The 26,852-nt window shown below is 38.3% G+C and overlaps 2 protein-coding genes across 5 annotated transcripts in view; one reads left to right on the forward strand and one right to left on the reverse strand.

The window, feature by feature from the left end:
• Fuctc (alpha-(1,3)-fucosyltransferase C) overlaps positions 1–26,852 on the forward strand; it is a 146,690-nt gene that overhangs the window by 86,145 nt on the left and 33,693 nt on the right. The gene's annotated exons all lie outside the window — the stretch shown is intronic.
• The window catches only part of LOC145961201 (lachesin), a 235,105-nt gene that overhangs the window by 27,600 nt on the left and 180,653 nt on the right, over positions 1–26,852 (reverse strand). For 2 of the 4 annotated variants that reach the window (XM_083081167.1, XM_083081168.1), the window contains exons 7-10: positions 15,909–16,037; positions 10,244–10,528; positions 9,766–9,828; positions 3,581–3,882 (exon numbers count right to left, since the gene is read on the reverse strand). In XM_083081167.1, the coding sequence (XP_082937293.1) occupies positions 3,581–3,882; positions 9,766–9,828; positions 10,244–10,528; positions 15,909–16,037 (779 nt within the window). Of the gene's footprint in view, positions 1–3,580; positions 3,883–9,765; positions 9,829–10,243; positions 10,529–15,908; positions 16,038–26,852 lie in introns of those variants that run through there. The other 2 variants (XM_083081169.1, XM_083081170.1) reach the window with 2 other exon arrangements.

Raw genomic sequence — 26,852 nt, forward strand, 5'->3', positions numbered from 1 at the left:
CCGCGAGGAAAATTCGATATTAATCGAATCATCAGTCTTGAAAAATAATAACTATTTGGATTATCTTGCTGATAAACAATCCGAAAGATGGATCTGCGGAGAGAGATCGGTCAGCGGAATACAAATTTCCGCGAAAAATTCCCCGATGTGGAGCAATATTCCTCCATCGTGTCCTACGTCGCGACGAAGCCTGCTGCAGTTGCAGCTGCAACCGGTCGTAAGAAAACTGGCGCACGTGCTGCGCGAGGCGGCGTTCCTGGCGCGGACTTATTTCACTATTTTATTAGATTAAATATTCACGACGGTAGAGCGCGATGGTAACAACAGAGAAAAGCCGTAGAAAAACGCAGTGAAATATAGCACGGGTCTCCGCTGCGCGAAAGCGCCGCCGTGTTGGGAATAGAGGTCATTGCTGCATCTTTAATGCGTTGTACAAAAGCGGTGCATGAATAAATTGAAGTCCGCTGCCTCGACATGCAACCACAGGATCGTGCTACTTTTATTGTTGCATTTTTCCGTCGAATGCAACGCCCATATCGACGATTCGCTCTATCAGTAAGGCATTTGTAAAATAAAGATTTTGATATGCGCCTCGCTTTACGGGCCACTTTCATTTCCTTGCATATTTCGCGATTTTCAGAAAGTTAGATGCTACAATTCTATAATGCCTTCTATTATATATGTAATCTCTTTTCATAATGAGTGTCGCATCGCTTCTATTATCATCGAAAGATTTGTGAAACGAGTATAAAAAATTAATATGTCATAACTAATGTAAAAATAAAATATATTCAAGGATTGGAGTACGTTGGATTTCTTTTTAATTTTTCTTTCAATTTACCATCTCGTATCGGAATTTATCGGTTCAAGATAAAACTCGATATACTTCGCCTATCAAAATATGTTAATCAGTCTATCGTAGTGGACATGCTTTGTGCTGCGAGCTATTTTGTAAAACTGGGCCGTGTTAACGTCTTGATGATTTATCTGCGATTTTTCGATTAATTTTATATAAAGGATAACATCATAATAAATCGTGTATAAATAATAATAAATTTTACACATTAAAATTGTAAGTTTGTAATAACATTTTCATAATAATACTATTAACTTACTACAAATGACTGAAATATACAAGATGGCACTAAACTTTCATTTTCCATGAAAAAATGAACTAATTTTCCTCCCTTTCTCATATTAAATTTCTCAATTGTTTCTATAAGATAAAATAGAGAAGTATATTTCTTAAAAAATGATTTTGATAATGTCAATGATCTTATAAAAATTATGACGCTTCCGAGACTTTTATGATTTAGCGTCCTGCCTTGTCTTGATGAAGTAATTTATTGCGTTGCTAACAGCCCCTAATGAATGAAAACAAATGGCAGACGCACATGCAATGCTTCATAGTTGACACGCATTTGCCGTGTAATAACACCCTAGAGATTTTGTTATGGATGGTGCACGCGTGGTCGTTTGTATTGCAATAACAAAGTAACAAATGTTACAATGAAAATTGACACTCGTTACTTGGCTTAATATATCTGCGCACGTGACGATACGCACTATACCGTGAGTACTGTACTGCATGAAGATCATTTTTTTTCGCGCTCGAAATTGATCTCGTGCAATTTATTTCAAGGCGGAATTAATCTCATCGAATTTAATTAATCCACCATCGATTTTTGTTTCGATTTGATTCTGTCTCGAAATTTCCAATTTTCCAGAAAACTTATAAAAAATAGAGGAAATACAAGAAAATCTTTCACGAAAATATTCTGCATTTTCAAAGCTATTTGTAGAATTTGAATGGCAATAATTCTGCATTTATCAGAATAAAAATCTAAATCTTCTTTTGAATTTTGATTAATCATTGAAATAAAATAGCTCTAAAGACAAAAAGATAATGCAAAATTAACCAAATAAAACAAAATTAGCCAAACAAGAATTATTACTAAATTATAGCGTATTATTTATTAGCAGGTAGCACAACCACAATGCCCTATATTGGTTATTAAGGAGTAAACATCTTATTAGAGATTCCGTTCTGGCATGCTACGTTTCCAGCCTGAATTTAATAGCAACGGAACGAAATGGCTTCTCAGGCCATTTCGCTAAAGCTCGTTATCTCGTTAACGATCGGAGTACCTATTCGTCTATTTCGAGCTTCGTCAAGGCAGGCACGATTGCCTCATCCTATCATAGCATCGAGGGAGGTATAACTACAAGATATAAAACGATAAGAACGTGCTCGTTATGTTTGTATTGAGATAAAAAAATTTGTGAATAATAATCGATGTCTCGAGCCCTAAAAAGCAGAAAGTTATTTTTATAACAAATCATAATTAAATTGAATCTAGTTATACGCAGCCATGTGCAAATTGTTATAGAAATAAAAAAGAAAACTATGCAAAATGTATGACAGAAATCTTTCGTAATTGTATATTTTTAATATTTGTTAATATTTCAGCACAAATATATTTTAAGATTATTATACTTTGATGTTTGACATTTTGGTGTTGCATGTATTTTGCAAATATTAAAGCGCAAATCATGTCTGTGAATTTTCTAAAATAATCTCCAGATTATTTTATTAGACAAATTTTTGCATGAAATTTGAAATTAAAAATTTTAAAAATTGAATTTAAAAAATCCTCATTAAAGTAATAACTCAAGAATAGTAAAAACTTAGAAATAGCTGAAAGAAACGTGCAAAATTATTAATAACATCGTAATAAACATGTCTATTTTAAGAAATGCTTAAAGATGAGAAAGACAATTGATATATTGTGCATACTTTTATGAATTTGGAGAAATTAATAATTAAAATAATCGAGATAATCAATAATTGAGGAAGCATTGTTAACTACTTTTGATGAGATTGTGTTTACAAATCTTTATGATTTATGAACATATTTTATACAAACATAAATTTTATAAAAGTTTTTTGTGCAATGTGTATTCATGTGATTTTTACATTTTTAATATAAAACTTTAATTTTTTAAAATCTTTTTATTTTTATATATCATTGTAAACTGTTAAAAAATTAAATTTAGAGAGAGAAAGATGAGAGGGAGGAAAGAGAGAGAGAGAGAGAGAGTGAATCCATTAATTTTCTCGAAATATTTTTCAATATATCTGGAGAACGCATTCCATATATTTCCAGTGCCCGTAAAGTGTATAGTCAATACTGTCGGATAGAGATACATCTCTTTTTCAGTTCCATGAACATAGCGAACGTGAGCATATATGAAATAACTGCATCTTAAAGAAAAGATATACATCTCCATTTTTCTAGCATTCTTCTTGGCTGTACTTTTAAGGACACAGATATATTTCCCCGTCATAGCTACAATTTTCTCTCAGTCCTTTCACTCTTATATGTAAATTATTAATATTACAATTACTCTCCCGCGTTTATTCCCGACAGTGATAAATTTCGCGCGCCGTTCTACCGATGGCTTATCTCGAGAGATGCACAATACGATTTACGATTTTCGCGATTTTCGGCCTGCGTACACGGGGTGCATGGTGCAGAATAGCGCATGATATTGCTCAAATCATATTTCAGAAACCGGGTTAGTGCCGCGAAAGCAGAGGAATGGTCGAGGTCGAATGAAGCAAGGACGCGAATGAAAGGGGCGCTTGAAATGGCAGCCGCGAGATAATTAGAGAAAAAAACGGGAAAGAGCAGGGAGGGCCTGGTGAGAGAATGCAAGCCTCACCTGTACTTTCGCCACCACGTAGTTTCTGCTCGGGCCTCTCAACCCTCTCCTCACTCGGTGGAGGTGGTCTCTCTGTCCTTTTCGGATAGTAGGGGTTGTGCGAGGAAGGCCACACGGTGGTCAGCTTTTTTGCTGGCGGTGGCGTGCTCGGTCGTCCTGAAAATAGATTAGGACCTTTCTCATCTAACCCAGGCACTCTCCGTTTGCTGTCTTTTTCTTTTTCTTTTTTTTTTTTACATCCGCCAATAATCCAGCGTGTCCCCTCTCGCTCCCTCTCTCCCTCCTTTCTCCCGTGCTCTCGCCCCTGCATTTGATTTTATCGTGTAATATTATGCGCGCTATTCTACACCATACAAGGCGCCGTAGCAGCGAAATTGCGCGCGATGATGGAAATTTAACCAACATTGCGATAAAGTGATGCAACTTGCAACGCATGGCTATCGTAGGCGGATCTTGAAATTTTATACCGGATTAAACTTGAACTTCTTCCTCTGTATCAATTAATATTATAATTCTTCTAATCATTACATCCCCCAAAAATATGCTTTATAAATAATTGAAATAAAAATATAAAAAATTATTGAAAATAAATATGTAGCTTAATATTTGAGATAATTTCAAACTTTTCCTTTTTCCGACGTACAATTATAATAAAATAAAAGAATGAAAGAGGCTCTCTGTGTTTTGTGTATTTTTGCGATGTCATAACTGCGTTCCTAGTCGCTACGTCATTCGAGAGCGAAACAATTTATAATAGATTGGATAGAAAACATACGCGCACCCGGGTATGTGTGACAGCCGCATTTGATGAATTCTACGAGCTTCTCTCTTTGAAAACGAGCCAAGTTCAACTTGTTGCGTTCGATGCCGACGGACGTTTCATTGAACAAAATGCCTCCTCGGGGCGAAAAAAAAGAGGAGAAAGTGCCTGTAATCTTCTACAAAGCGCCTACACACTTTGCGTTTCAACTGATTACCACTTAATGCATAATTTTACTTGACCTAAATACAATTTTCTCTCTCTTTCTCTCTTCCGAGTTCCTTAAAAAATTTATAATAAATTATATAATATGTGTTTATAATATGTGTTCAATCTTTTTTACTATCATTTAATGACTATGAATTATCTTTAAAATTATTTTTTAAGTGCTTTTCAAGAAAATAAACATTTTATTTATTTTACACTGAACTTATCGAAATAATTGACGAATGCAATATTTATATTTTTAAATCGCATAGTTAAATATTAATAAAAATCGTTAGAATTTATAAATACTAATCATAGATATCAAATAATTATGAAAATACTATTATGCTAAAAATATTGATTGTCGTTACGTGTGTTATATTTACTTTGCTATTGCTCCACTAAATAACTCTCTCGACAACATGGTATTTAACAAACACTTTAACAAACTTCCCATAAGATGCGCGTGCCACGACTAATCCGATTATATTGTCAACAATATGAGATTATACTCTACGCGCGCGGGCTAGCGTCTTATCTTTGTAAATATGAAAGCGCATCCCGGGAGAGTCGCATCCTTCGTCTCAGGTAGATTGAAACTTTACTTACACGATAATTCCGTACACAGTGCGTATCAGCCCAGGGTGTAATTCAGGTTGATATTCACCACGGGGCTTGTATACTACTTCTACCACTCGGAGACTCGCTCGCCGTGACTTGGTAGCAAGATGGTTTGACGTTTATTTCGTTACCCATAATCGTGCAGATTATTCAAACTGCCATCGTTCGCGGTCCCGCGCGTGTCGTTCGTCGATGCGATCTCGAAAACTATGTTTGCGAAATAATTCCGAGCATACAAGTCATACCGCGACTTTGACAAAAAACGCCGAGATGCTCCTGAGATTGAATTAATTTTTTATAATTTTTCGAGAAATAAAGAGAGTAAATAGAAATTTTATTTTAGCAATTTCTTTTTTTTTAAGAAATAATAATTAAGCATATTTTTCTTATTTTATTGTTATAGCTTCTTTGGGCCAGACGGAACATTTCGAGGCGTATTTGAAAATTCTCAATAGGTACACTAAGAGCGATTTAAATACTTGGCCTATACAAACGTCTCTTAATTAATTCTCTCGAGTTTGCCTCTTGGATCACTTTCACTCGCAAATTTCTGCATTCTACTGACTCGACGATCAGGCCGGCGATACAACGTGTTCTATCTCTCTACCTTTCCCGATCGTTCTCTTCCCTCGTCGCGCCCTACGGTCTTCCTGATTTACAAACAAGCGACCCTTTAACTCGCCCAGGCTGCTAAGTTGACGCTAGAATGGATACTAAAAAGTTTTCGAATAAAAGTTTAAATACGCCCCAGACAAACTTCGTTTCGCAGCTTTTCTCCGCGGTCTCCTAACAATATGGAAGCTTCCGGGTCACCTGGCCTTTATGCCGCGAGAACATGAGACGCATCTTTTTATATATATTGCCGCGATGCCTACGAATAAATACACTTGTTAACGTTCTATTTTCTGCTGCCAGGCAATCACAACGGCGCTCGTATTTCATTCGGTCTCGCCTCCTTTTGTTGCCCTTTCTCGAGGTGTGCGTCGGAGTTTGTTTAGGAAGTTTCGAAATAACTCGTTGAAAATTTAAGAGTCTCGCGGCACCTTTTCCAAAGTGCCGCGGTGAACAGCAAGAGGAATTTGTTTCGAGAAGACGAAGAGAAAAGGCGAGGAGAGAGAGAGAGAAAGAGAAAGAAAGGACGAGCGAAGAAGACGGGGAAATAAATTCGCAAACGCGGCTGAGAGAAGTAAAGTAGCGAGATGAATTTATTAATATTTTTGATCCTTTGATTTATCAAAGTCCTGCATTTTACTAGACATGTTTTGGGAAAAAATAAACAGCGACACTCACTTTTAAAATGGTTGTAGAAATAGTATCAAACCGAGTTTCTCAATTAAAACTGCATGCTCGCTTGATAAAGTATGATTTATCGAAATAAGTAAATTGATTCTGCCAATTGAATAAATATTCCACAACTTTTTAATCGGTATAAGACCGAAAGAAGAAATTTCAACCACAGATAATTAAAATTTTTTCAACTACTTAGAAATAATATACTGACAATATATAAGTAATATACAATTTTATTTAAAGTTTGATTTATATTTAGCAATTTGCAATATAATTATTTCATTCCTTATCGAATACGAAATTTAATATAATTTGTATAAGTATGTACATTAAATTTAAAGTCGTATTTATAAAAATGGAGCATATGATTTGACACATTTTTCTTTAAATCCTTAAATTAAGCCAACACTATTTCAAGATCATCTTTTTACCTACAATGATATCTCTCGTATCAGATATTAAATTCCAGAATGCGCAATGTGACGTATAGTTTAATGCCAGAAATAATTTTGGCTTCGTTATCGATTTTCAATTAATTATAACCAAGAGAATCGATAGCTATCTTGCAAGGAGATTAGTACAGATGTAGGAATTATTAAATTGCTCCTTTTCTCGTTAAATTAAAGCCGATCTATTTTAATAAGATTCACTTATACGATCCAATAATTTTGTATTTCGATTTGATATTCAAGCAAGGTTACTTTATTATGGTGCAGACGTACCATTACTAATTAATAGTAAAGTGTGTCAAGGAATCTGATAAAAATAAAGAAAGGAATTTCTGTACCCTTTCTTATGTATCGAAAAAAACGCAGACTACTAGCATACGCTACTCAATATATGAATATATATAAATTTGATAATAAAATTGTAAAAATAATATTTGCTTATATATTCAAAAACCATAATTATTTATTTTTCTAATATATAAATATTTTGCGTATCAATTTAAGAAGCTCGTATTTTATAATACAAATTTTGCAAATATTATTACATAATTTCTTGCATGTGTTATTTTAGGAAAAGATGATATACTAAAAATGTCACTCAACTGGATTCGTTATTAAAGATAAAAAAGGGCGATAAAATTGGAAATAAAAAGTATTGGAGCATCTATAATAGACTATTCAAAAAAAGCTTCTTCGAAAATTAGATTCTTCACATAATTTTGCGACTTTTTCTTTGCAGAACAGTAATACTATTTATTAATGTAACACACATGCCAACGACAACATTCTGTATCTCTCCCAACTGACATCTCGCAATGACATTATTAATTTAACTTTAAATGCATTTAATTAGGTCACTAGTAAATAAATCACATTTATACCATGATATATATAAAATTAATATATAAAATATATAATAATATATAAAATTAAAGTATCTGTCTTTTCTTGATTTAGGAAAGCTAAAAGGATAATTCTTGATTATCACACGAACGTGATGGAAATCTCGGCACACAAATTAAAATCACATTAATCAGATATTATTATACGTCATATTTAGCCGAATAAATATAATAACGATTATATGCATACAAGTTGCATGGAAACTGCGACAAGCTTTTATCAAGCAGAGAACTCGTGGATTCGAATATTTTTGCCGCATCTACCGTTTTTCCTATACAGAATTATATTCTTCATTCAATCAAACTCTCCGCATTGCCTCCCTTAGAATGACTCTTGATTTGTCGTCGCATGCAACTTGCATTTAGAATCACAGATCGTTCCGTAAATGGCGTAATCTTATCTGGGCAGATAAGACGAACGGCAGTCCCATTGGAAACTGCTAGGCGCTTAATGTCGTGTTCGTGAGTTATTGCATACCTCGGCTAGGTCATTAATAACTCCGTAGTATTAAGATTGATTCGGAGACGCGCGTGCGAAAGGAGAGAGAGAGATAGATAGATAGATGAAGGGAGAGAGACGAACGCGACGCGTCCCTTGCCGATTTCGCCAAAGTTTCTCGCAATATTTAATCAGCAGTCGAGGCCATACATTATAGTGAAGACGCGCTGTCTCGTTCCGCCCGCCAAGTATGTGCATCCACGACGAGTCGTTAATGCAGCTAAATTGCATTAGCAAAACGGCAGAACGGATACGTCGGGTTTCCGCGCACGGAAAACGTCTTCATCGAAAAGGGAAGCTTCCCGATTACCATTATTCGCACGTACGACTCGCGTTTACTCTCCTTCACCCCTTTCCCGCCCCCCGAAACTTTTTCCCCCCTCGCATTCCTCGATGGAGGATTTCTCGAAGAAATCGTGCATCGAACTTGCGCGCCTCCGACGCTCGTAAATCTCGGTTACGATCCCCCCTGGCTTTTACGATCGTCGGGTCGCGGGAAAATTCACCCGTTGGCGACATCGATATCGGAGGAGACTCGCGCGGCCGCTCGCGAAAACTCACGCGAGAATAACGATTATTCATTAGAACGGTTAGCTCTCCCCCTGGACGTTTCGGAATAACGATAATCCACGTAGCGGCCGGCAGCCGGAGTAACGGTACGGTAAAATTGCGGAGCTTAATGGCGGTAGTACCGTCGTGGCCGAGCCTTGTATGGCGTTAATAATGCAGTATATTGAGATTGGTTTCGCGAGGAAGAGAGGAGGTCGGAGAACACGAAGGCAGGAGAACCGTAGGGACCTGACCTAGGCATCCGCCCAAGTTATTCGCTCTCGCTTTAATAATACACCGACGCGCCAATGTGAGGACTCTGCGAGCCTAATGCAAGGACCAACTCCGGAAAGCTTGTACTTGATTCGGACGTGATGCGAGAGCAATTTGCCCCGGGAAACATTCCTTAGCTCCTCAAATCGTTTGATTGATGTAACAGTTTCTCGCTACCTCTATTCAAGCTTCCATTGTGCGTTAAAATAAATGATTTTAGCAAGTTAAAAATTGTAATAAACGTTTAGATAAAATTATCATTCGCGTAATGACATTTAGATAATTTTATTGTCCCGATAAAAGTTATTTTTATTCTTCAAATGAGAGAACGCGCCATCGTTTCATCGCTCGATAAAGTACGCTAGAAAAAGCATGTTAAAATTCTACGATTCGGATATAAAATATGAATCATGTGTCTCTAAAGAAAACGTCAGTGATCGATTTCTCTCCGTACAAGGTCGGGATATATATATTCAATAAGGTTCTCACCTTCTTTGTTGGCGCTGCTCTTGATCTCGGTCGCCTTCGGTGCCACCGACGGTTTCGGGATAGCTGAAATAAAAATCATTCGTCTTTAATGATGTCGCATAACTTGCTAAATATCGGCCAATAAATTTGGCTCGCGAAAACTCCCCGCCTCATTCATATTTTAAGCGGGACGGTCATCTTATCTCGAAGCGACGGGGATTACGAGAACGACGATATATAACGGAGGGATGGCGGACATTTCCTCGGCGATTTAACCGCTAACACATCCAGTCGGCTTTAAATAAATCTTCGACTCGGGGCGAAATTAAACACAGGGCTCGCGATTTATGGAAGATCGTTTCGCTTTTAAATTATTCGCGTCGCGCTACACATTTAATATCCCGGTACAGAGCAAATGTATCGCGATAGGCGATAACAATCGGGGGGAAAAAATTGTTTGTCCGCGAACAAAAACGTTAAAAAATGCATGTCAGCTTACGGTACAATCTGATGGATCCCTCGGTCTCGCCCAGCGAGTTTTTGCTAATGCACCGGTAGCTACCAAAGTCATTCGCTGTCAGGTTCCTGATGGTGAGTCTCATGTGCGCCCGATAGCTGTTCTCCATGATATTAGTGGTGTATTTCTCATTGGAGAGAATCATCTCATCTCCTAGAAACCAGTAGCTCATGGCACGTGGATAAGCTTCCGTGTGACAGTCGATCGTTACATTAGTGCCGGTTGGCGCACCAACCAGCTGATTCGGCACGAAGATCATTGGCGAAACTAAAACACATTTAACGAAGATTTATTATATTTTAATATCGTCATAAATTTTTTTTCATGTCACTTGTTACATAAATTCAATATAAATAATTTTGCTATATTTATTGAATAAAAGAGAACATCGCGCTATCCAAACTTCCTGTTATATATCCGAATATGTTGAAACGTGCAAAGTTTAATTTTGCGAAATATAAACTGTTATTTGTAGGTAAAAAAAATTGTACGGCAGAAAAACACGTAGCTTTTTAACAAAACACACACATAAATGCTTCTGAAATATGCGATATAAAAAAATTTCTTACACAATGTATGCAAAAAAAATTGTCTTTGGCAACTATTCCAAAGTCTACGAAAAGGAAGGGAGATTGGACGGCCAGCTTATTATCCGCAATATACATTCGCAAAGCGATGAAATTAAAAAGTGCATGCAGCGGCGCAACTAGTAGTAATATCAAGTTTTTCCCCCCATAATGCAGATACGACGGATCAAGTTTGTACTCGCGACTTGGGACGATGTTCCGCAAAATGGCGGTCGGCGAAACGAGTTGGGGAACAAAGTCTATTATGGTTACAAGTCTAACGTCGCGGCGTTAAGGTTCAGGCAATGAAGAGTTAAGGTCGCGCGACGCGCGCTCCGTCTTTTCCCTCTCCGTCTGTTTCTCCTGCAACGGAGGAGCTATATCCCGGACGAACAATTTTCTAACTCGGCGACTAAACCAGAAACGACTGCTTCTTCGTTTCGAATTAATCCCGACGTTGGATGCGCCGTGACGTTTGCGACGAGTACGCGCTTTTAGTAACGGGTTAAATTAAAGTTGCAAACTCTGTCGGCGAGTTGCGCGATACAATAAGAGAATAATAATGCGCTTGTATAGATGGGCAGCGATGTAAAACGACACCGAGTACCGAGAGCTCGTTATACTCTCTAACGAGGAGAATCATACGGCATACGTATCCAATGATATCATGCACCTTTTTTTATTTCTTTATTTCATTTTAATTTTTTTTCCCTCTCTGCACTTTGGTCAGGTGTACGCAGCAATTTTTGAGAGAGAGAGAGAGGGAGATATTTCCATTAATCACGTAGATGTTGTGCGATAAAAGTCAAATATTTACAATACTTGATGTACAAATAGATAAAAAAATATTTTAATAAAATATGAGGTTTTCAATTAAACTCCTAGTTTACCATTCTCTCCGTCTACACAATGCAAAATAAAGAAATGGAGAGAGAAAGGGGGATAGAAATGTAACGCAGTTGAGTCTGAATTGCGGCGGATATAGACGTAATCGATGGTAGGAAATAGGGAGAAGTGTGCATTAATTAAAGTTAACGCTGGCAATTTGTGGATTTGTGGTAAGCCGGGATGCGCGCCACGAAACACGCTGATGTACAACCATGGTCAGGTGATCATGACTCTACGAATGTGTATCGTTCATCGCGCATGCCGTTTACTTGTCATTCCGATAGATACTTTTTTTCTATTATCGATTATGTAGAAAAAAAGAGACGTATGTTTCAGGCATGACTAGCAAGGTACACAAACATGCGAGTCTATATATTTTTATCGCTAAAAATTACTGCAAATCTAGTCGATATTATTTTTTCTGTTTATGAAAACTGATTTCTTATGATATTTATGCAAAAATTTAATTGCTTTATATAATGATAAAATTATTAAAAAATTCCCTGAAATCTTTTTAGAGGATTTGTATCTTATATCATAAGAAATATTAAGGCGATAATAAAAATCGAAACTTGTCGAATTTTGCCCAATTTATTCAAAAGATTCCGAATAGATTTAACGAGTTTCATTTATTCATATTTTTTTATTAAGATTATCAGAATATTTTTAAAAATGAAATTACATTATTACTTGAAAATTTCTTTTGTCCTTTAAACAAGAACAAGAGTGCACATCCTGCAGTTTCTCATTATCTTCCGCAGCTTGAATGCCTGTCTCTAGTACTCAACATAAATAGCGCGCCGTCGATTACGCTCTCATCGCAAAAATCTCGTCGTAATTCAGCCGCGTCATCCTCGTGCATCATTATGCGACCAATTTGAAAAAGAGTATCGTACTTTGCAGCGGAGGAGAGGGTGGACGTGGTGCGCGTTGTAAACGCTCACGGAGTAACAAGTGCGTGAATCGTCGTGTGTATTTGAGCGCAAACGTAGGCAGTGTAACGTAAAAAGTCAACCCGCTAAATTGTGCATGTCTCATCAACATGCCTGATGAACCTGGCCGTGCTAACCACTTGCCGAGACGGTACATGAAAACGCGCGCACGTCAACCGAATTATGTCCCCACGCGTTTTCTCCTCCCGCCGCTCGTTATGCTTTATGCAACGGCCCCATTTTGCCCGCATTGCAACGACAAACATACCGAAAACGCGATATACGAACCGGATATGCATAGCCGGCCTGATTATGAGTGAAAGTGCAGAGATTGTTATGTCAACGTCACGATTTCGTCGTTAGATTGAGTTACACAGGTTGCTCTCCGAGGCTGTCAAAATTGTAATTTTTGCTCAATTTTTCGGGCAAACTTCTCTCCCTCTCTAACTGAAATTGGTCTGAATTATTATCAGCGATTAACAAATAAAGCGATTGGCGAAATCGGAGACCGGAATTTTATTGTTTTACGCAAACTTCATTTCCGCATTGTGTAACTGGATTAATAAATCACTATGTAATAATGATTTGCATTATGTACATTATTAAAGCATACGAGGATACCAATATGCATAGACATGTAAATTCACTTTGTTACTTCTCATTACGTTGCTGTATTGTCGATTTATTCCATCGCAAAGACAATAACACAGCGAGTATGATACTACTGTTTGATTGGCTGGAATTTATGTAGTGTCTCTTTGGAGAGAGTTTACGGTGTGTTTCGCCAAAAACGATTTGTTAAATCTCCGATTCCGGAAGGAAACCTTGACGTCTCACGCTGATTGAATATTCTTTCAATTTTTCTTTTTATCGTATATGAGAAAAGAATCAAGGTCCATCATTCTTTTTAAATTCTCCTGAAAAAATTGCAAAATACAAAACGCTCTTTACGACATAATGAGCGAAATTACGTTCAAATATTTACTCGAGATTTATACCATTAAACGAAAACATAAGGTTCAATTTTTTTAGATCGAGAATTTATATAAATTGTCGAAGAAAAAAAAATTTCTAAATATATATTAATTTCAGGATCAAAATAACAGAATATTCCAATTGAATAATTCGTTAAAATTAAATTGTATAAAATAATGATGCACTACATTTACATATATATGCATTGAAAATTCTGTTCATCCATCATTAACTCTTCAGCAAAATTATAAAGAAATTTGAGCTTTAATTTTAAATTATGGATATATAGATAAGAGAAAAAACATTTGTTCCAGTGCTCTTAATGATATTTCATTAAAATTAAAATGGAAGAATAATAAGAGATACAAATTGAATATAGAAATAATAAAATGTAAAAAAGAAACTTTTACATGTGCGAAAGAATCTGTTTTAAATATAAATGATACGTGCATTTTCCCTTAATATAGTTTAATTAACTCGAGAAAGAAAGAGAGAGAGAGAAAGAGAAATTACGTCTCTGAATGCATAATTAGTTTTTTAATATTAATACTACAGATATGTCTTGACTTGACATATATGCTCTACTTTTCATTTATAATTACATAAAATACTTGCAAATTTGCTTATTAATTGCAATAATAATCATGAATTAGAAATAAAGCATGCGCGTACAAATTATAAAAGTACTTTGAAAAAGTGTACGTAAAATCAGTCATCGTCGGTATAATTAATAGACGCCAGAATAATACATCAAGCAACGTACATCATGCACGACAGTTAAAACATTAATACGATAAAAGATTATTACAAGTATATGCATATGTATAACGCTGACTAGGAGAGGAAGGGGGCAAAAAATTGCGTGTCGGATTATCGATCCTCCGAGACACACACAGGTGGGAAAGCGAAAGAATTCCACCGTCGATCAGCTTCGAGGAATTCCCTGCGGCTCCGAATCTAATTATATGCGTTTAAATTGTTACAGGTCGATAGTATATACCGCAAATCCCTACGTACGTACACACACACATGTATACATGGAAGAGGTATACATTCGAGGACGACTCCTCGAGCGTCCGCTTTGACCCGGAACGCGGGGCAACCGCGCGCGGAAAACCGATGTCTCGCCCCGCTCGTCTAAATAAAATATGTCCCCCGCCTCCCTAAATATTCAGAAGATACCGTCGGGGTGGATACCGTTCCTTCTTTCCTCAACAAGGCCGGGTCCCGCGCGCACGCACATCACACCGACGTGCAACGGCAGCCGGTTGCAAGCATACGAAGTGACACGAACGAATGAAACTCATAAAAGGGAAAAATGACCGAGACCGACGGGACGGCTTGCGCGCGGCTTCCGGTATTTCCCTCGGGTTTTCCTCCCTCCGATCCATCCTCCTGCCCTCGCCCCCCCTTGTTGTCTGATGCACGTATTCGGAGCGCAGCACGTGCGCCGCTGTGCATGCAGCGCAGGTGTGTTTACGTGTGTCCGTGTCGCGTGTTCAATTCGTGAAATGAAATTTAAACGATACACGAAATACACGGGCGAGAAGGATCCCGGAGGCAGGATCGGCGGGGGCGGCGTATGACAAAGCGCTTAAAATTCATTCGATAAATCGCCGTTGGACGCGTTCCAGACGAGGACGCCTAATTTTCCTCCGGGAAAGTTTGCGCCTGCCCACGTGTGCGTGCGCGATTCGCTATTCGCGATATTTTACGCGCGCGAGAACGAGTCGGGAAATTAAGATATTTCGCGAACATTTGGCGCTCGCAATCATAATAATGTCTGCCGCAACCAATTAACATAATTAATTACGGTAATTAGAAGTTGTAACGTCTGCGCAGCGTGTTACATTTCCATTTTACATCATTATCATACTACCCCTCTTTATATCGTTTCCTCTATTGTGTAATAATAATCTATAGATTTAACAGATGCAATCTAGATTATTGTATCAAAATATACAATATCTATTATATAATTTTGACGTTTAAATTGCAATGCCATTTATTCGTCAAACTTGATATTGACAGGATAATATTACGCTATTTTGTAGCGTTTCGTGAATGCGTGTTTTGGCTAAATTCATGACTCGAATATCCACATCGTTAAGCGTCTATTGCTGAATATTGGGCGTGTAACGTCGTAACATTATAATTATCGCGTCACGTTGCACCCGTCATATTGCTGGCAGCGTGCCATTCGCTCGATGGACGCGTACGTATCTCCCATATTCGTTACGTGCAAACGGGATAATAATGTGCGGGGTGTGTTTGTAACAAACTCACATTCGACATCCACGGTGATCCTCTTGCTGACTGTGGGCGGCACGCCGTTGGTCGCGATGCAGAGATAAGCGCCCATTTCGCTGCGCGTGATCCGCGTCAAGTTTAATTGCTCGCCATCATACATGATCACTGAAACCAGAAGCGAGAATTGATTCAGCCCGGTCGCAAATATAATTCGGCCAACTGTGGTCCTTTACACCTTTACACGGAATCGTGTTTCATCCTCGCCGTTTCGAAAGTCGAACGATTATGCAAATAGTAATTATACGTTTAAATTTGCAACTAAATCTATAACTTTTATACGAAAATCGCTTTTAAGTACGGGGCTAAAATTTATAACATGTGGAACGCACCCACGCATATCACGCACGCGGAAGTAAGATTTTTTACGACGAATAGAAGCTGTAACGCAGATGTAAAAAATTCAACTTGCGAAGCGATTGCTATAAAGATCGTGATTATAATAAATCACGTGATATGCCAGATGTATCGATCCAATAAGGGAACTTTACGCCATAGCAAAGTAGTAAAGTTACAAGAGCCCCGAATATACGTTTTTATTGCCGCCTGATTTATGCCCGTAGACATCTAGGTTGGTTTATATTGTGAAAGTTTGCAGCGAAACTTGTATTTTTAAAGTAAAATTATAGTAAAATTATAAGAGAGTCACGAGACGAGAAAGAAAGAGACGTAGCGGAAGTTAATACCCTCTTATTTTCGTCCAACTTATTCGATGCCATTAGGATTTTTTTACCATTAAAATCTTTCTCGTTAATCCAAGTTTCTACAAAATCGCCGTGCGACGGTCGCGAATGATTCACGACAACGTACAGGTATTAGAAGTGACTCGCGTGATCAGGATTTTCGGTGAGGATGGATGTATCGGCTTCGTGTCTACGTTGCATCAACCACGAATCTGCTATTCTTTTATTACGGAGAAACAACTGGTACGAGAGTTAATCGAAGAAGGAAGAGAGAGAAGAAGCAAAACAATCGTCACATCGTGACGAGAAATTGCCGGTATCAAACTATCATTATGAGAAACATCGATAAAAGCAATTTACCTCGATACAACCGCGTTGAATTAGTTGTGCACTACTAATGCAAATGATGCAAATTTTTAATGTTTTAAAAGATTTTATCGGCAAAACTGACGGGAATGAGATAAGAACTTTGTTAATGAATATTAATGAATATTTTACATGTAATAGTTGATGAATATTATAATATATATAATGATTATATTTTAATTTAGTGCACATTAATAAAATTGATGTGTATAATCGCAAAATCAATCCAAGATCAATATTTTTAATACTTGTATTCCATCGATGTATCCGCTAATGGATAAACCTTGAAGTAAACTAATGATATTTCGCGTATAATAAAGTTTTCTATCTCTCCCCGAATCTCCGACCACGTTACGTAGTGAAACATACGCAGTCTGTATAGATCGCGTATCTCGAAATAGATTACTTTCGGTAATAAATTACTGGCCGATAATGCGATGGATGGGAGAACGAAATTCGATGGACTGAGAAACAAGTTTCTCGCCGGGAATCCGACAGAAAGAAAAAGAATTTCTTCTCGTTATTTAGACGTGATATTCACCTCTTTCCGAGAATACTTTCTGCCGCTTATAAATCTTCGGTTCAATATGATTTAGCCGAGAAATAGCGAAGAAAAGCAAAGGGGACAAGCATTACGCATCTTCATCCAGCTCCTTAAATCGCGTTAAATTTTTCACGACGTTACATATAAATTTCTCGTCTCGTATATAATTGTAAACCAAGCATTAGCAGGTAAAGCCGCGCGTTTCTCACTCGTCGAGCGATCCTGAGTCTCGCTATCGCGGAAGAGCAATCTGTGTCAATCCTAAGGGGCTTAGCGCGTCCCCATAATGACAATTAACGATATCGAAACAAACGCGAGCTATAAAGGAGCTTCGAACCGTCCGCGATCGGCGACTGCGATACGCTCGTCCCGAAAGTGACGTTCATAAATCTTTGGCCCGGTTTACTCCGGCTTTGCTTGTCTCCTAGTCGCGATTAACCGACCTCCGGCCATTAAAGCGGGCGGCGATGTTTCTTTCACGAGACACATGCCCTGCCAGCTCTGTCGTGCCACGCGTTCTACTCATGGAAAGTCGACAGGGTGCGCGATGTCGTCGATTGGCAGGGCAAAGCGCAAGCCGATCGATCGATCGGCGCGAATAATTGAGAGAACGCGCGAAATCCGGACCCGGAAAGAGACAACGGATACCGAGTGACGTGATAACACCAAGCGATAAACCGGCTCGTCGGTCGCCGGATATCCGTGCGCGTAAAAGCGGAAAAAGTATCGACGCAAGTCTTGAAAAAAAAATCATGTATTACCTCGAGCGATCTATTCGGCGGCCGCTTCGTCTTCGTTTAATCGCTTCAATTAACACGACGTCTGGCCTGCCACGTTTGATGTTTAAAAGAGATGTTCGAAGAGATAAACTGTGCAGAATTCCGATAGAAATAATAAAGTCTGGGAAAAATGGATGATTTTAATTTTGTTTCCGAGTAACGTTTCATTACCGTGAATTTCTCGCAAAATAATTCTTCTTTCCCTTTTCGACTTTTAATCAGTATCAAAATTATCGCGGCATGAAAATAATTCTAATTTTCAAGCTGCATAATAACGAGTTCACTTTGAATAATTAATTTCGGATAATTGGATACATTTATTTCTGAAGATTATCATCGCATTAAAATCCGCAAACCTGGAAAGAACGATTGCGTATTACGCGATTATTATAGGAGGAAAACTGCTATGGAAAGAGACACGGCGTAAATTTATAAATCCCACAATTGTAATATTGTACGGAAAATGAGAAATAAATAAGGATAAATGCAAACAAGCGATATACGAAATTCCGAGGATGATATTTTTGCTTCAACATGTGCAGAGATTTAAAATAGAACATTGATCGACTATCGATTGATGTGCCTCAAGCAGGCCTTTTTTAGCTACCCCGGATGCAATATGTCGGATAAAATATTTGCAATGAGTTTTTGATCGTGGCGGCATCGGTCCTCTCGATACAAGTTCATTTCGCCATCAACTCATCCGATATTAATGTATTCCGTCGTTCTTCGACGAGAGCCCGGGAATATTTAGATAGCGGGTACCTCAAAGCTCGGATGCAAATCGATACATCGGATTGAGCAAACACTGATAGTTATTTTTAAGGACGATTCGCAGCGAAACTTTCACTCGGCCGTATAAAAGCTCGTCTACAGAGGCAAAAAGGTAAAAAACGGCGCAAATATACATGGACTTTTGCCACGATATTAATTATTGGAAGTATATGAAAAATATTTTTTGATGCGCAACGAAAACAGAAATCCATCCGGTTCTGTAAAATAATATACATCGTGTGTATGTGACAAAACCGTCAAAGAAAACATTAATAATAAAAATGAACGGTAAAAGAACGCTTTGAATGCACGCGGTTGTATCGTGTATAAAATGTAATGGACAATTCGCAATATGTATGATGTGAAGTTACAAATATCTATTGCGTTATCGATACTGTTATTTCTTGCTGTACTTCGTCACGAAAATAATAGACGTATGAATATGAGAAACGAAAGGTAAAATTTGCACCTCTCTCTGAGAAGACCTGCTACATCTTTTTCGTTCTACAAAACATTCCAAGATTCTGATTACAAAGATTTAAAAAATATATATATTAACAAATAAATAAATATATAATATAATAAATAAATAAATATATTCTAAAATATATATATATAAAATATAAAATTATATAATTATACAATATAATTGTATAATTACATAAATAACTCAGTTTTCATTTCGCGTCTATCTTACACATTACCTAGTTTGCACAATTATAATCATCGACCGACTCTAGTGGACCAGCTCTTGGCCGGAAGCGGATAGGTAATGCGACACGTTTATTAACAAAACGTCGAGACTAATCCATGAAATTTTACCGCGTCACGATCTCCGGGGCTAGAGAACGCGTGGGACGCGCCCAAAAGGGTATTAAATAATATTACGAACTATACCAGGTGGAGATACGTATGCATGTGCATACATATGTACCCACTCTATCCCACCCTGCCGAAAACTTGGGGGATAGTGTGGTGCGCGCGCGCGCGCGCTCACAGTCCTGGCGCTTCGTCATGAATTTGTATGAAGCTTTAGAGGAGCTCAGATGCCCCGGAGCGCGGCTTTGCAGATGTTTGAACAGAAATTCCGGCCTTTTACGATCCTGCGGTACGAGCAGGACGACACGAGGAAAAGGTGAGAAGGTGAAGGGAGGGATGGGGTGGGTGGTGTAGAGGGTGCAATATGCAGAAAGGGAGGGATATGAAAGGCTCAAGAGGCCAGGCCGGACGAAGATGATAAAGGTCGTGATGAAATTGTGTGTAACAAGAGTTGGATGGGAAAATTACGTCGGATTATATAAATAAAATGGATCGTGCCTCTCTCTGATGCATATTTGCATTGATGCGCAAAGATCGGACTTGTGATTTTACCTGCGGATAGAAATATAAGCCGTTAAAGTGCACACATGTAAGTTGTTATAAAATGTTGAAAAATGATAAAAGAAACGACAACGTACATTTATTGTATTAAAAGTAAGCGGATATTTCAACTATTGCTACGCAATCGCTCGTTATGATGTTTATTCGGGGATTTCGAAGATTTCGAATTTCAACCGCCAATTTAAAGTCTCGATATCGTACATGTAATCTCTATTTGTGTATCTCGCTCATTCGATCCTATCAATTTAATTGTACAATTTCGTTAATTGAAATTATGTATTTTTAGAAATATATCATCTCTGTTTCAGCGTAACCCCATTTATATAATCGTAATAATTTATGTAATGATTCTTATAGATTGATAAAATGATAAAAGTGGCCCAATCTCTTCAAAACATAGCATTAACGTGCGCAAAAGCGTTAACAAACGAGTATTACTTTTTCATAGCGTAAAAAATGTCGAGCAACTAATTGCAGACGAATTAACCGATTACAAACGGAACGCGAAAGTAATTGGCGCTAATTGAAAGTCTCTCTGTCGTGATTCGATATCGTAGCGTGTAAGCGGGATAAAATTGAGCGCAATTAGCGCTGCAAAATATCGTAAATCATTTATTCGTCTCTTTGGTAAGCCTTCGCGTGCTCAACGAGCGATAATTTTACATATAATGATGCGAAATAGTACTCGCGGACCCGATCGGCGATGCGTCACGCTAACAGAAAGCATGGAAAACGTTTGCTTATCACGGATATTTGCGATCCGTCACCGAAATGCAAACGGTAAAGGACGATGCGGTTTTACTCGGATGCCGCAAATTGACGTGTGCTAGAGCGCAATGCTCTACGACAGCATGCTTTTAGGATGATTTAAAATCTTCCTTATCATCACTCTTCGCTTTGAAAACGTCACCGGTAAGATATACGGAGACAAAACAAACGCGACGCTGATGGGCCATTTGTAATATGAAAATGTGCCGATAAAACCCATTTATTTCGCTTTTTGGATAAACGAAATCACGGCACGAAAATGGCAAATATACGTATATATATATTTTCGTTGCAAAACCGCAACCGAAAACCGCGCGCATTAAATACATAAAATGTGTATTTATCATAAAATTTCAGTATTTGTTCGATAAAACGCGGCTACCCTCGTCGCAAATGTAACGCGATATATTTTTCGATATTTCGAAAATGACAAACAGTCGTCCGCAGATATCGAGAAATCAATAGAAGCTCCCATCCTCGATTTTCAAGCGTTCGAAAAACAAGATGGGTAGTCGCAGAGCCTCTCGGCGAGAGTCTCTTAAGAGAAATTTAACGGCGAAAAGTTTGCACCCCAGATATTCTCCAGTCGTTGCAAATAGGTCAACGGGCGTTCCTGTTTGGTATTCGGTAGCAGTGAACCAACGTAACACATTTCGACGATTACAACGATCGATCCGGCTGCAAGACGACGTATCGGTTGGCGCAACAGCCGGCCATCCACGCCAGGTTGTGTCGAGGGATAGTCGGATGGTACGATTAGCTCGAGCATGGGTTATAAACCGGTCCAAGTGGCAACCATGCGATTAATTTTCCGGCTTGCCGGCAATTGACTCCCCTTGCACGACTCAAACGCAGCCTGGGACAACGAGCTACATGTGCCACACTAACTGTTTTATAACTAGATCGCGCAATTACTTGTAATGGAGTCGATTCTGCTACCGTAGTGCTGAAGTTGGTGTGATTCTCTATAACGTTAATTGCTCGAAGAAATTGTGCGTGGAACTTGCTCGTGTGTTGCCTTCGAATATTGGTCAATTATGTTTACCTTTTATAATTTCCAATTTATAAAAATACAAACGTACATTTTATTAACTAATGATTCCCTGTAATTAATTAATATAAATCATCCTCGTTAATAAATCAATGATATTTGAATTAATGTGATAATATTTGTAAACAGTAAATATATATTGCAGCAACTATCGTAGGTGCACATTTGTTTTATAAGCGCTTATTATCAATTATCGAGAGGAGGCAACACTTGAAATAATAAATGTGATAAATTATTTTATCTTTTGTATTTACAGAAATAATTATATGAAAAATCCATCAGCTTTTAAAGCGAAAATTTAATGAGAAAATGATAAATATAGCTACACGTATTGAATTATTATCGTTATCCTTTTGTTTTTCGACAAAATGTTTGCTTTGCGAATCAACTCGATGGATCAACGCAAAAACATTATAAAATCACCTTCCAGCTAATATCCTCATTCTAGCACGCGACTCTATTCAATAATCAAGCCAGGAAGAGACATTGAAGATTTTAGAGGACGCAGAGGAATCTGGCCATAAAATTCAATAGATTAAAACTGGACCGCGTAACACCGTCTTCGGGGAGGAGAACGTCGACGTCCGGATGTCAACGTGTCCCAGATGGCGACGACATTAACCCATGAGAAACGTGCACGAGGACCAACCGCTGTGCTATGGTCAGGAAGCTGCTGTGGTTTCGCTGCCTTTAGACCGAAACGTCTCTCCGGTATTGCATGGCGCATCTAACGGCCGATGACGTTTCACGGACGCAATGTCTAATTGATCTGGGTCTCGGAGATATTGCTTTGATGATAAAGACCTGATAATAGTAACTAGACAATAATTAAACTTGTTTTCAAGGCAGCTTTTATTCAGTTTTTGCGAGAAAGAGGCAAATTCGAATATCACGAGAACGAAATGTTTTTTAATATTATATCCGCACAGCTAATTCTACTCGATTCGCGAATTTTCAATATTGCACATTACCATAATCCATCGTTGATCGCACTCAATTTTCCTGATTGGGTTCATTTCGTATAATCGTTTGAAGCTTTATCTTGTGAATTCATTATACTAAAATTTACCTATAATTTCCCTTCTTTATCACTCGCTATTTATGTAATTGTTTAATTTTAATTAAATTAACGAGTTCGTTTCTGGTGTTTACTGAGTCTCATCACGATAATTTTATTGTTTATTTCATTTTCACAAAAAAATCTTTAAGCTGAAACCTCCGTGGAATAATCTCAGATTCGACAGGGAAAAAAAATATATCTATCTAAATATTTATTATTCTAAATAGCGCAGAAAAATATTTGACGTGCCATCAAGATGCCAAACATTGTTGGGGAAATTTCCGACATACCTCGATACTAAAACGCAGCCGTCCCGATGAGACGCACGATTATTGGAATTTCAACATCATCCAGCTTGAAGCAAGTAAACATCCTTGAACAGATTCGTCCATCTGGCACATTACGTCAGACGGTTCCGATCGTCGGAATTTGAAGCTCAGCACAAACCGTACAGCTCTTCTGCCTATCAGCTCAGCAGTTCCAACGGCACTTTCCCGTGAATAACACAGGAAGCTATGCTTCCGAGTGGAAGCCGTCTGGTAGGAAGCGTCGACCGCTATTTCGCGAAATTAATTGAATTACGCCGACGAAGCGTGCAAAACAAGGAAGCTCCGGCTCTTCTTCGTGCATCGGAGTGCCTTGTAAACAGGAAGCACGTCGAATTACATTCCCCGTGACAAAAACTATGATCTCACGTGGAGCAAACTCTATTTCTCCGATTTTCCCGGATGTCGCCCGCTCGCAAAAATTCGCTCCCGCCGATGAAAACACGCGCGAATCTCCAAGGAGCGAAAACAAGAGCTCGACGAGGGAAAAAGTGGGATTAGCGGAGCGAAGGAATGCGATTACGCTAAAAGTTCTCGGCCGTTTACATAGCACGCCATGTCCGAAATGGGTTAATCCACCAGCAATAAGCGAGCTGATTCTGTTTGCGTAAGTCGATGGTTTGCGTACTCGAGGTAACGACGGTTGAATGACCAGGGCACGTGGCCTCAAAAAGCGAATAAAGAAACGGGGCAATCCTGCGAGCAGAACACTTTAGTCGAGTCTACTTTTTATCCTCGCGATCTCCCGGTTTTCTCTTTGCCGCAAGGAGCATCTTTATCTGCTAATTAAAACGTTTCATTCATCGCGACTTGGGTAAAAGAAGATTTACAAGACCCAAAGATAGGAACATTTTAAATTTAGCCTGATATTTCTATATTAGATTAATTCGATATTAATTCTAAATTCCATAAAAAATGAGTGTCGTTCGTCCGTTGGGAAAAGAGTAAATAACATGACGATGAATTTTGCATAAATGTATTTCTTCTCTTAATAAACATCTTGTAAGATTCTCGAATCTTATCTACACAAGTTGCTTCTCTGGTAATTGCTCTTCAGTCGAGTTAACGTACGCAAATCTCGGCGAGGAATTAAGAGAAATCAAGAAACATGACATCAGCATTTCGGCATCGAACTGTCAATCACGCGAGGATTTCGCGTCGAAATTACGGATTCAATCTATCCTTAACAATCCCATTAGAGAGTCTCCACGTCTCTTCGTCAACCCGCGCTGAAACTTTGGTTTTGCCTCGAGCTGGACAAAGTGCCGATATAACCTGTCTTGTCTCTTACTGCGACTGGCACTTTGGCGTGACTCGACAATGTGAGGATACGTATAACAAGCACTCTCATACACCTAACGCAACTTTGCACACTCTATACGTGCAGAAAAGGAGGCAAGATATACGCGTGAGGAGACATCGCTAGATATATGTCGTGATACTGATGCGCAAACTTATAAGTTGTCTTTTATAGGCATAATAAATATTTTAGCAATAAATATATTCTTAAAATAATATATTTCAATAATATATATCAACAAAAAGTTTTGTTTAGGGACTCTATTTAAAGACTCTATTGTTTCCAATCAAGCAGAAAGTAGCTTTCTTTCCAGCTTGATAGTTCAGTGAATATATCCGCATCTTTTAAAACATTTTAAAAGCTACAAGATCTTTTCACAATTATTATCTCTTTATATAAAATTTCATTTTCTACGAGAAATTATTTTTAATTATTTTTTAATATCTTTTTAAGATTCTTCGTGTTAGATGTAGCGGTTCTTCTGTACTCTAATCGATCGCCTAACATGGGAGATATTTATGTGTCATGTTTCTAGAGCAAACGAGAAGATATGAGATGTGATAGAAAACTTGAAAGCATTTTCGTCACGTGTAACACTATTTTTCTTTTCGAGAAATATACGCGGTTTATGCGTCCCATGTAATATTCTCTATCTGCGGAGAAATGCAAAGCATTGTCGCGTGCCATCAAACTGATGTGAGACGCGAGTGGTAGGTAAGACACCCTCGTTTACCTCGCGCACGTATGTCGTCGACGTAAGACGTCCCTCCCGTGGCGCATCGCGTACTTGTCGTCGAGACGTGTGCGCTGCCGAACTTGAGCGCTCGTTAAAAGTTACCGATGCGTTCCCGAAAGTGGATACGAAGTCCGATAACTCGATCTCGGAGCGCAGCACGACGTCGCCGCGAACGGAGCTAGATTGTCGCTTCTGATCGTGACACCCCGAGGAAGCGGGGGAGGCGGGGAGGAGGCTGCCTAACCCGTTCCCTGTTATTTGTTGATGGATGCGCGGCGCATTGTAATAATGTCGCCGGAAGATTCCACGTTACGCAACGCGTTACGTGCGGCTACGATCCGTTAATCGTTCGTCGCATGTACTATAATCGAACGCCATTATTGCGCGAGACCCGACACGCGAGATATTTGTCTGTCATATTTCTAGAGCAGATGACGGGAATGCACGAGATGTGATGGAAATCTTTTTGTTTCCAGAGAAATATGCACGTTTCATATCTCATTGTTATGCATGTAATATTTTCCATCTGTGGATGCATAATTTTACAGGAATATTACATGTGTAAAAATTTTACAAATATTAATTTATTCTAAACGCGTGAAATAAATGTTATCTCCAGAAGCCAAGTGGCGAATAAAATATCTTTGACATGTCTGATGACAAATATTTTTTATTTATTAAAGCGAAATGCCATACTTAATATTTAAATATTTGTTATTAATAGGAAATAATTAATTTTGCATTTCCCTGGGTAAGGTATCTCGTGCTATTTCTCGAGAATCATTCGAATTATAACAAATTGCCGACAAGATAAAATGAATAGCTTCAAAGCTGTTGCGAGTAATTTATAATCATGGGAGCCGCCGTGGCTATTCTATGGTGCATTCTAGCGCGATATACACAGATGCAAAGAACGTGGAGTACGCTCTTAGCTCGCAATCCTTCTCACTTGAATTATGCCTGTATTTAACCTATTATGCTGCCTGGTATTAAGGGGAATAGCGGTCTATCGTTGTTTTTCAGAAGCAAATTCACGCAGGGATGCGACGGGATTTCAAGCACAAAGCTGGGACGGAGCGCGTTTAATTAGCGTAAAGTGCGTTGCGTTGTTAAAAATGAATACTAGGAAGGATTATACGGATACGGGAATATATGA

Source organism: Camponotus vicinus, unplaced genomic scaffold, assembly GCF_025532165.1.
Source record: "Camponotus vicinus isolate PSW18456_S1 unplaced genomic scaffold, iyCamVici1.0 SCAF_11, whole genome shotgun sequence".
NCBI classification, from domain to species: Eukaryota; Metazoa; Arthropoda; class Insecta; order Hymenoptera; family Formicidae; genus Camponotus; species Camponotus vicinus.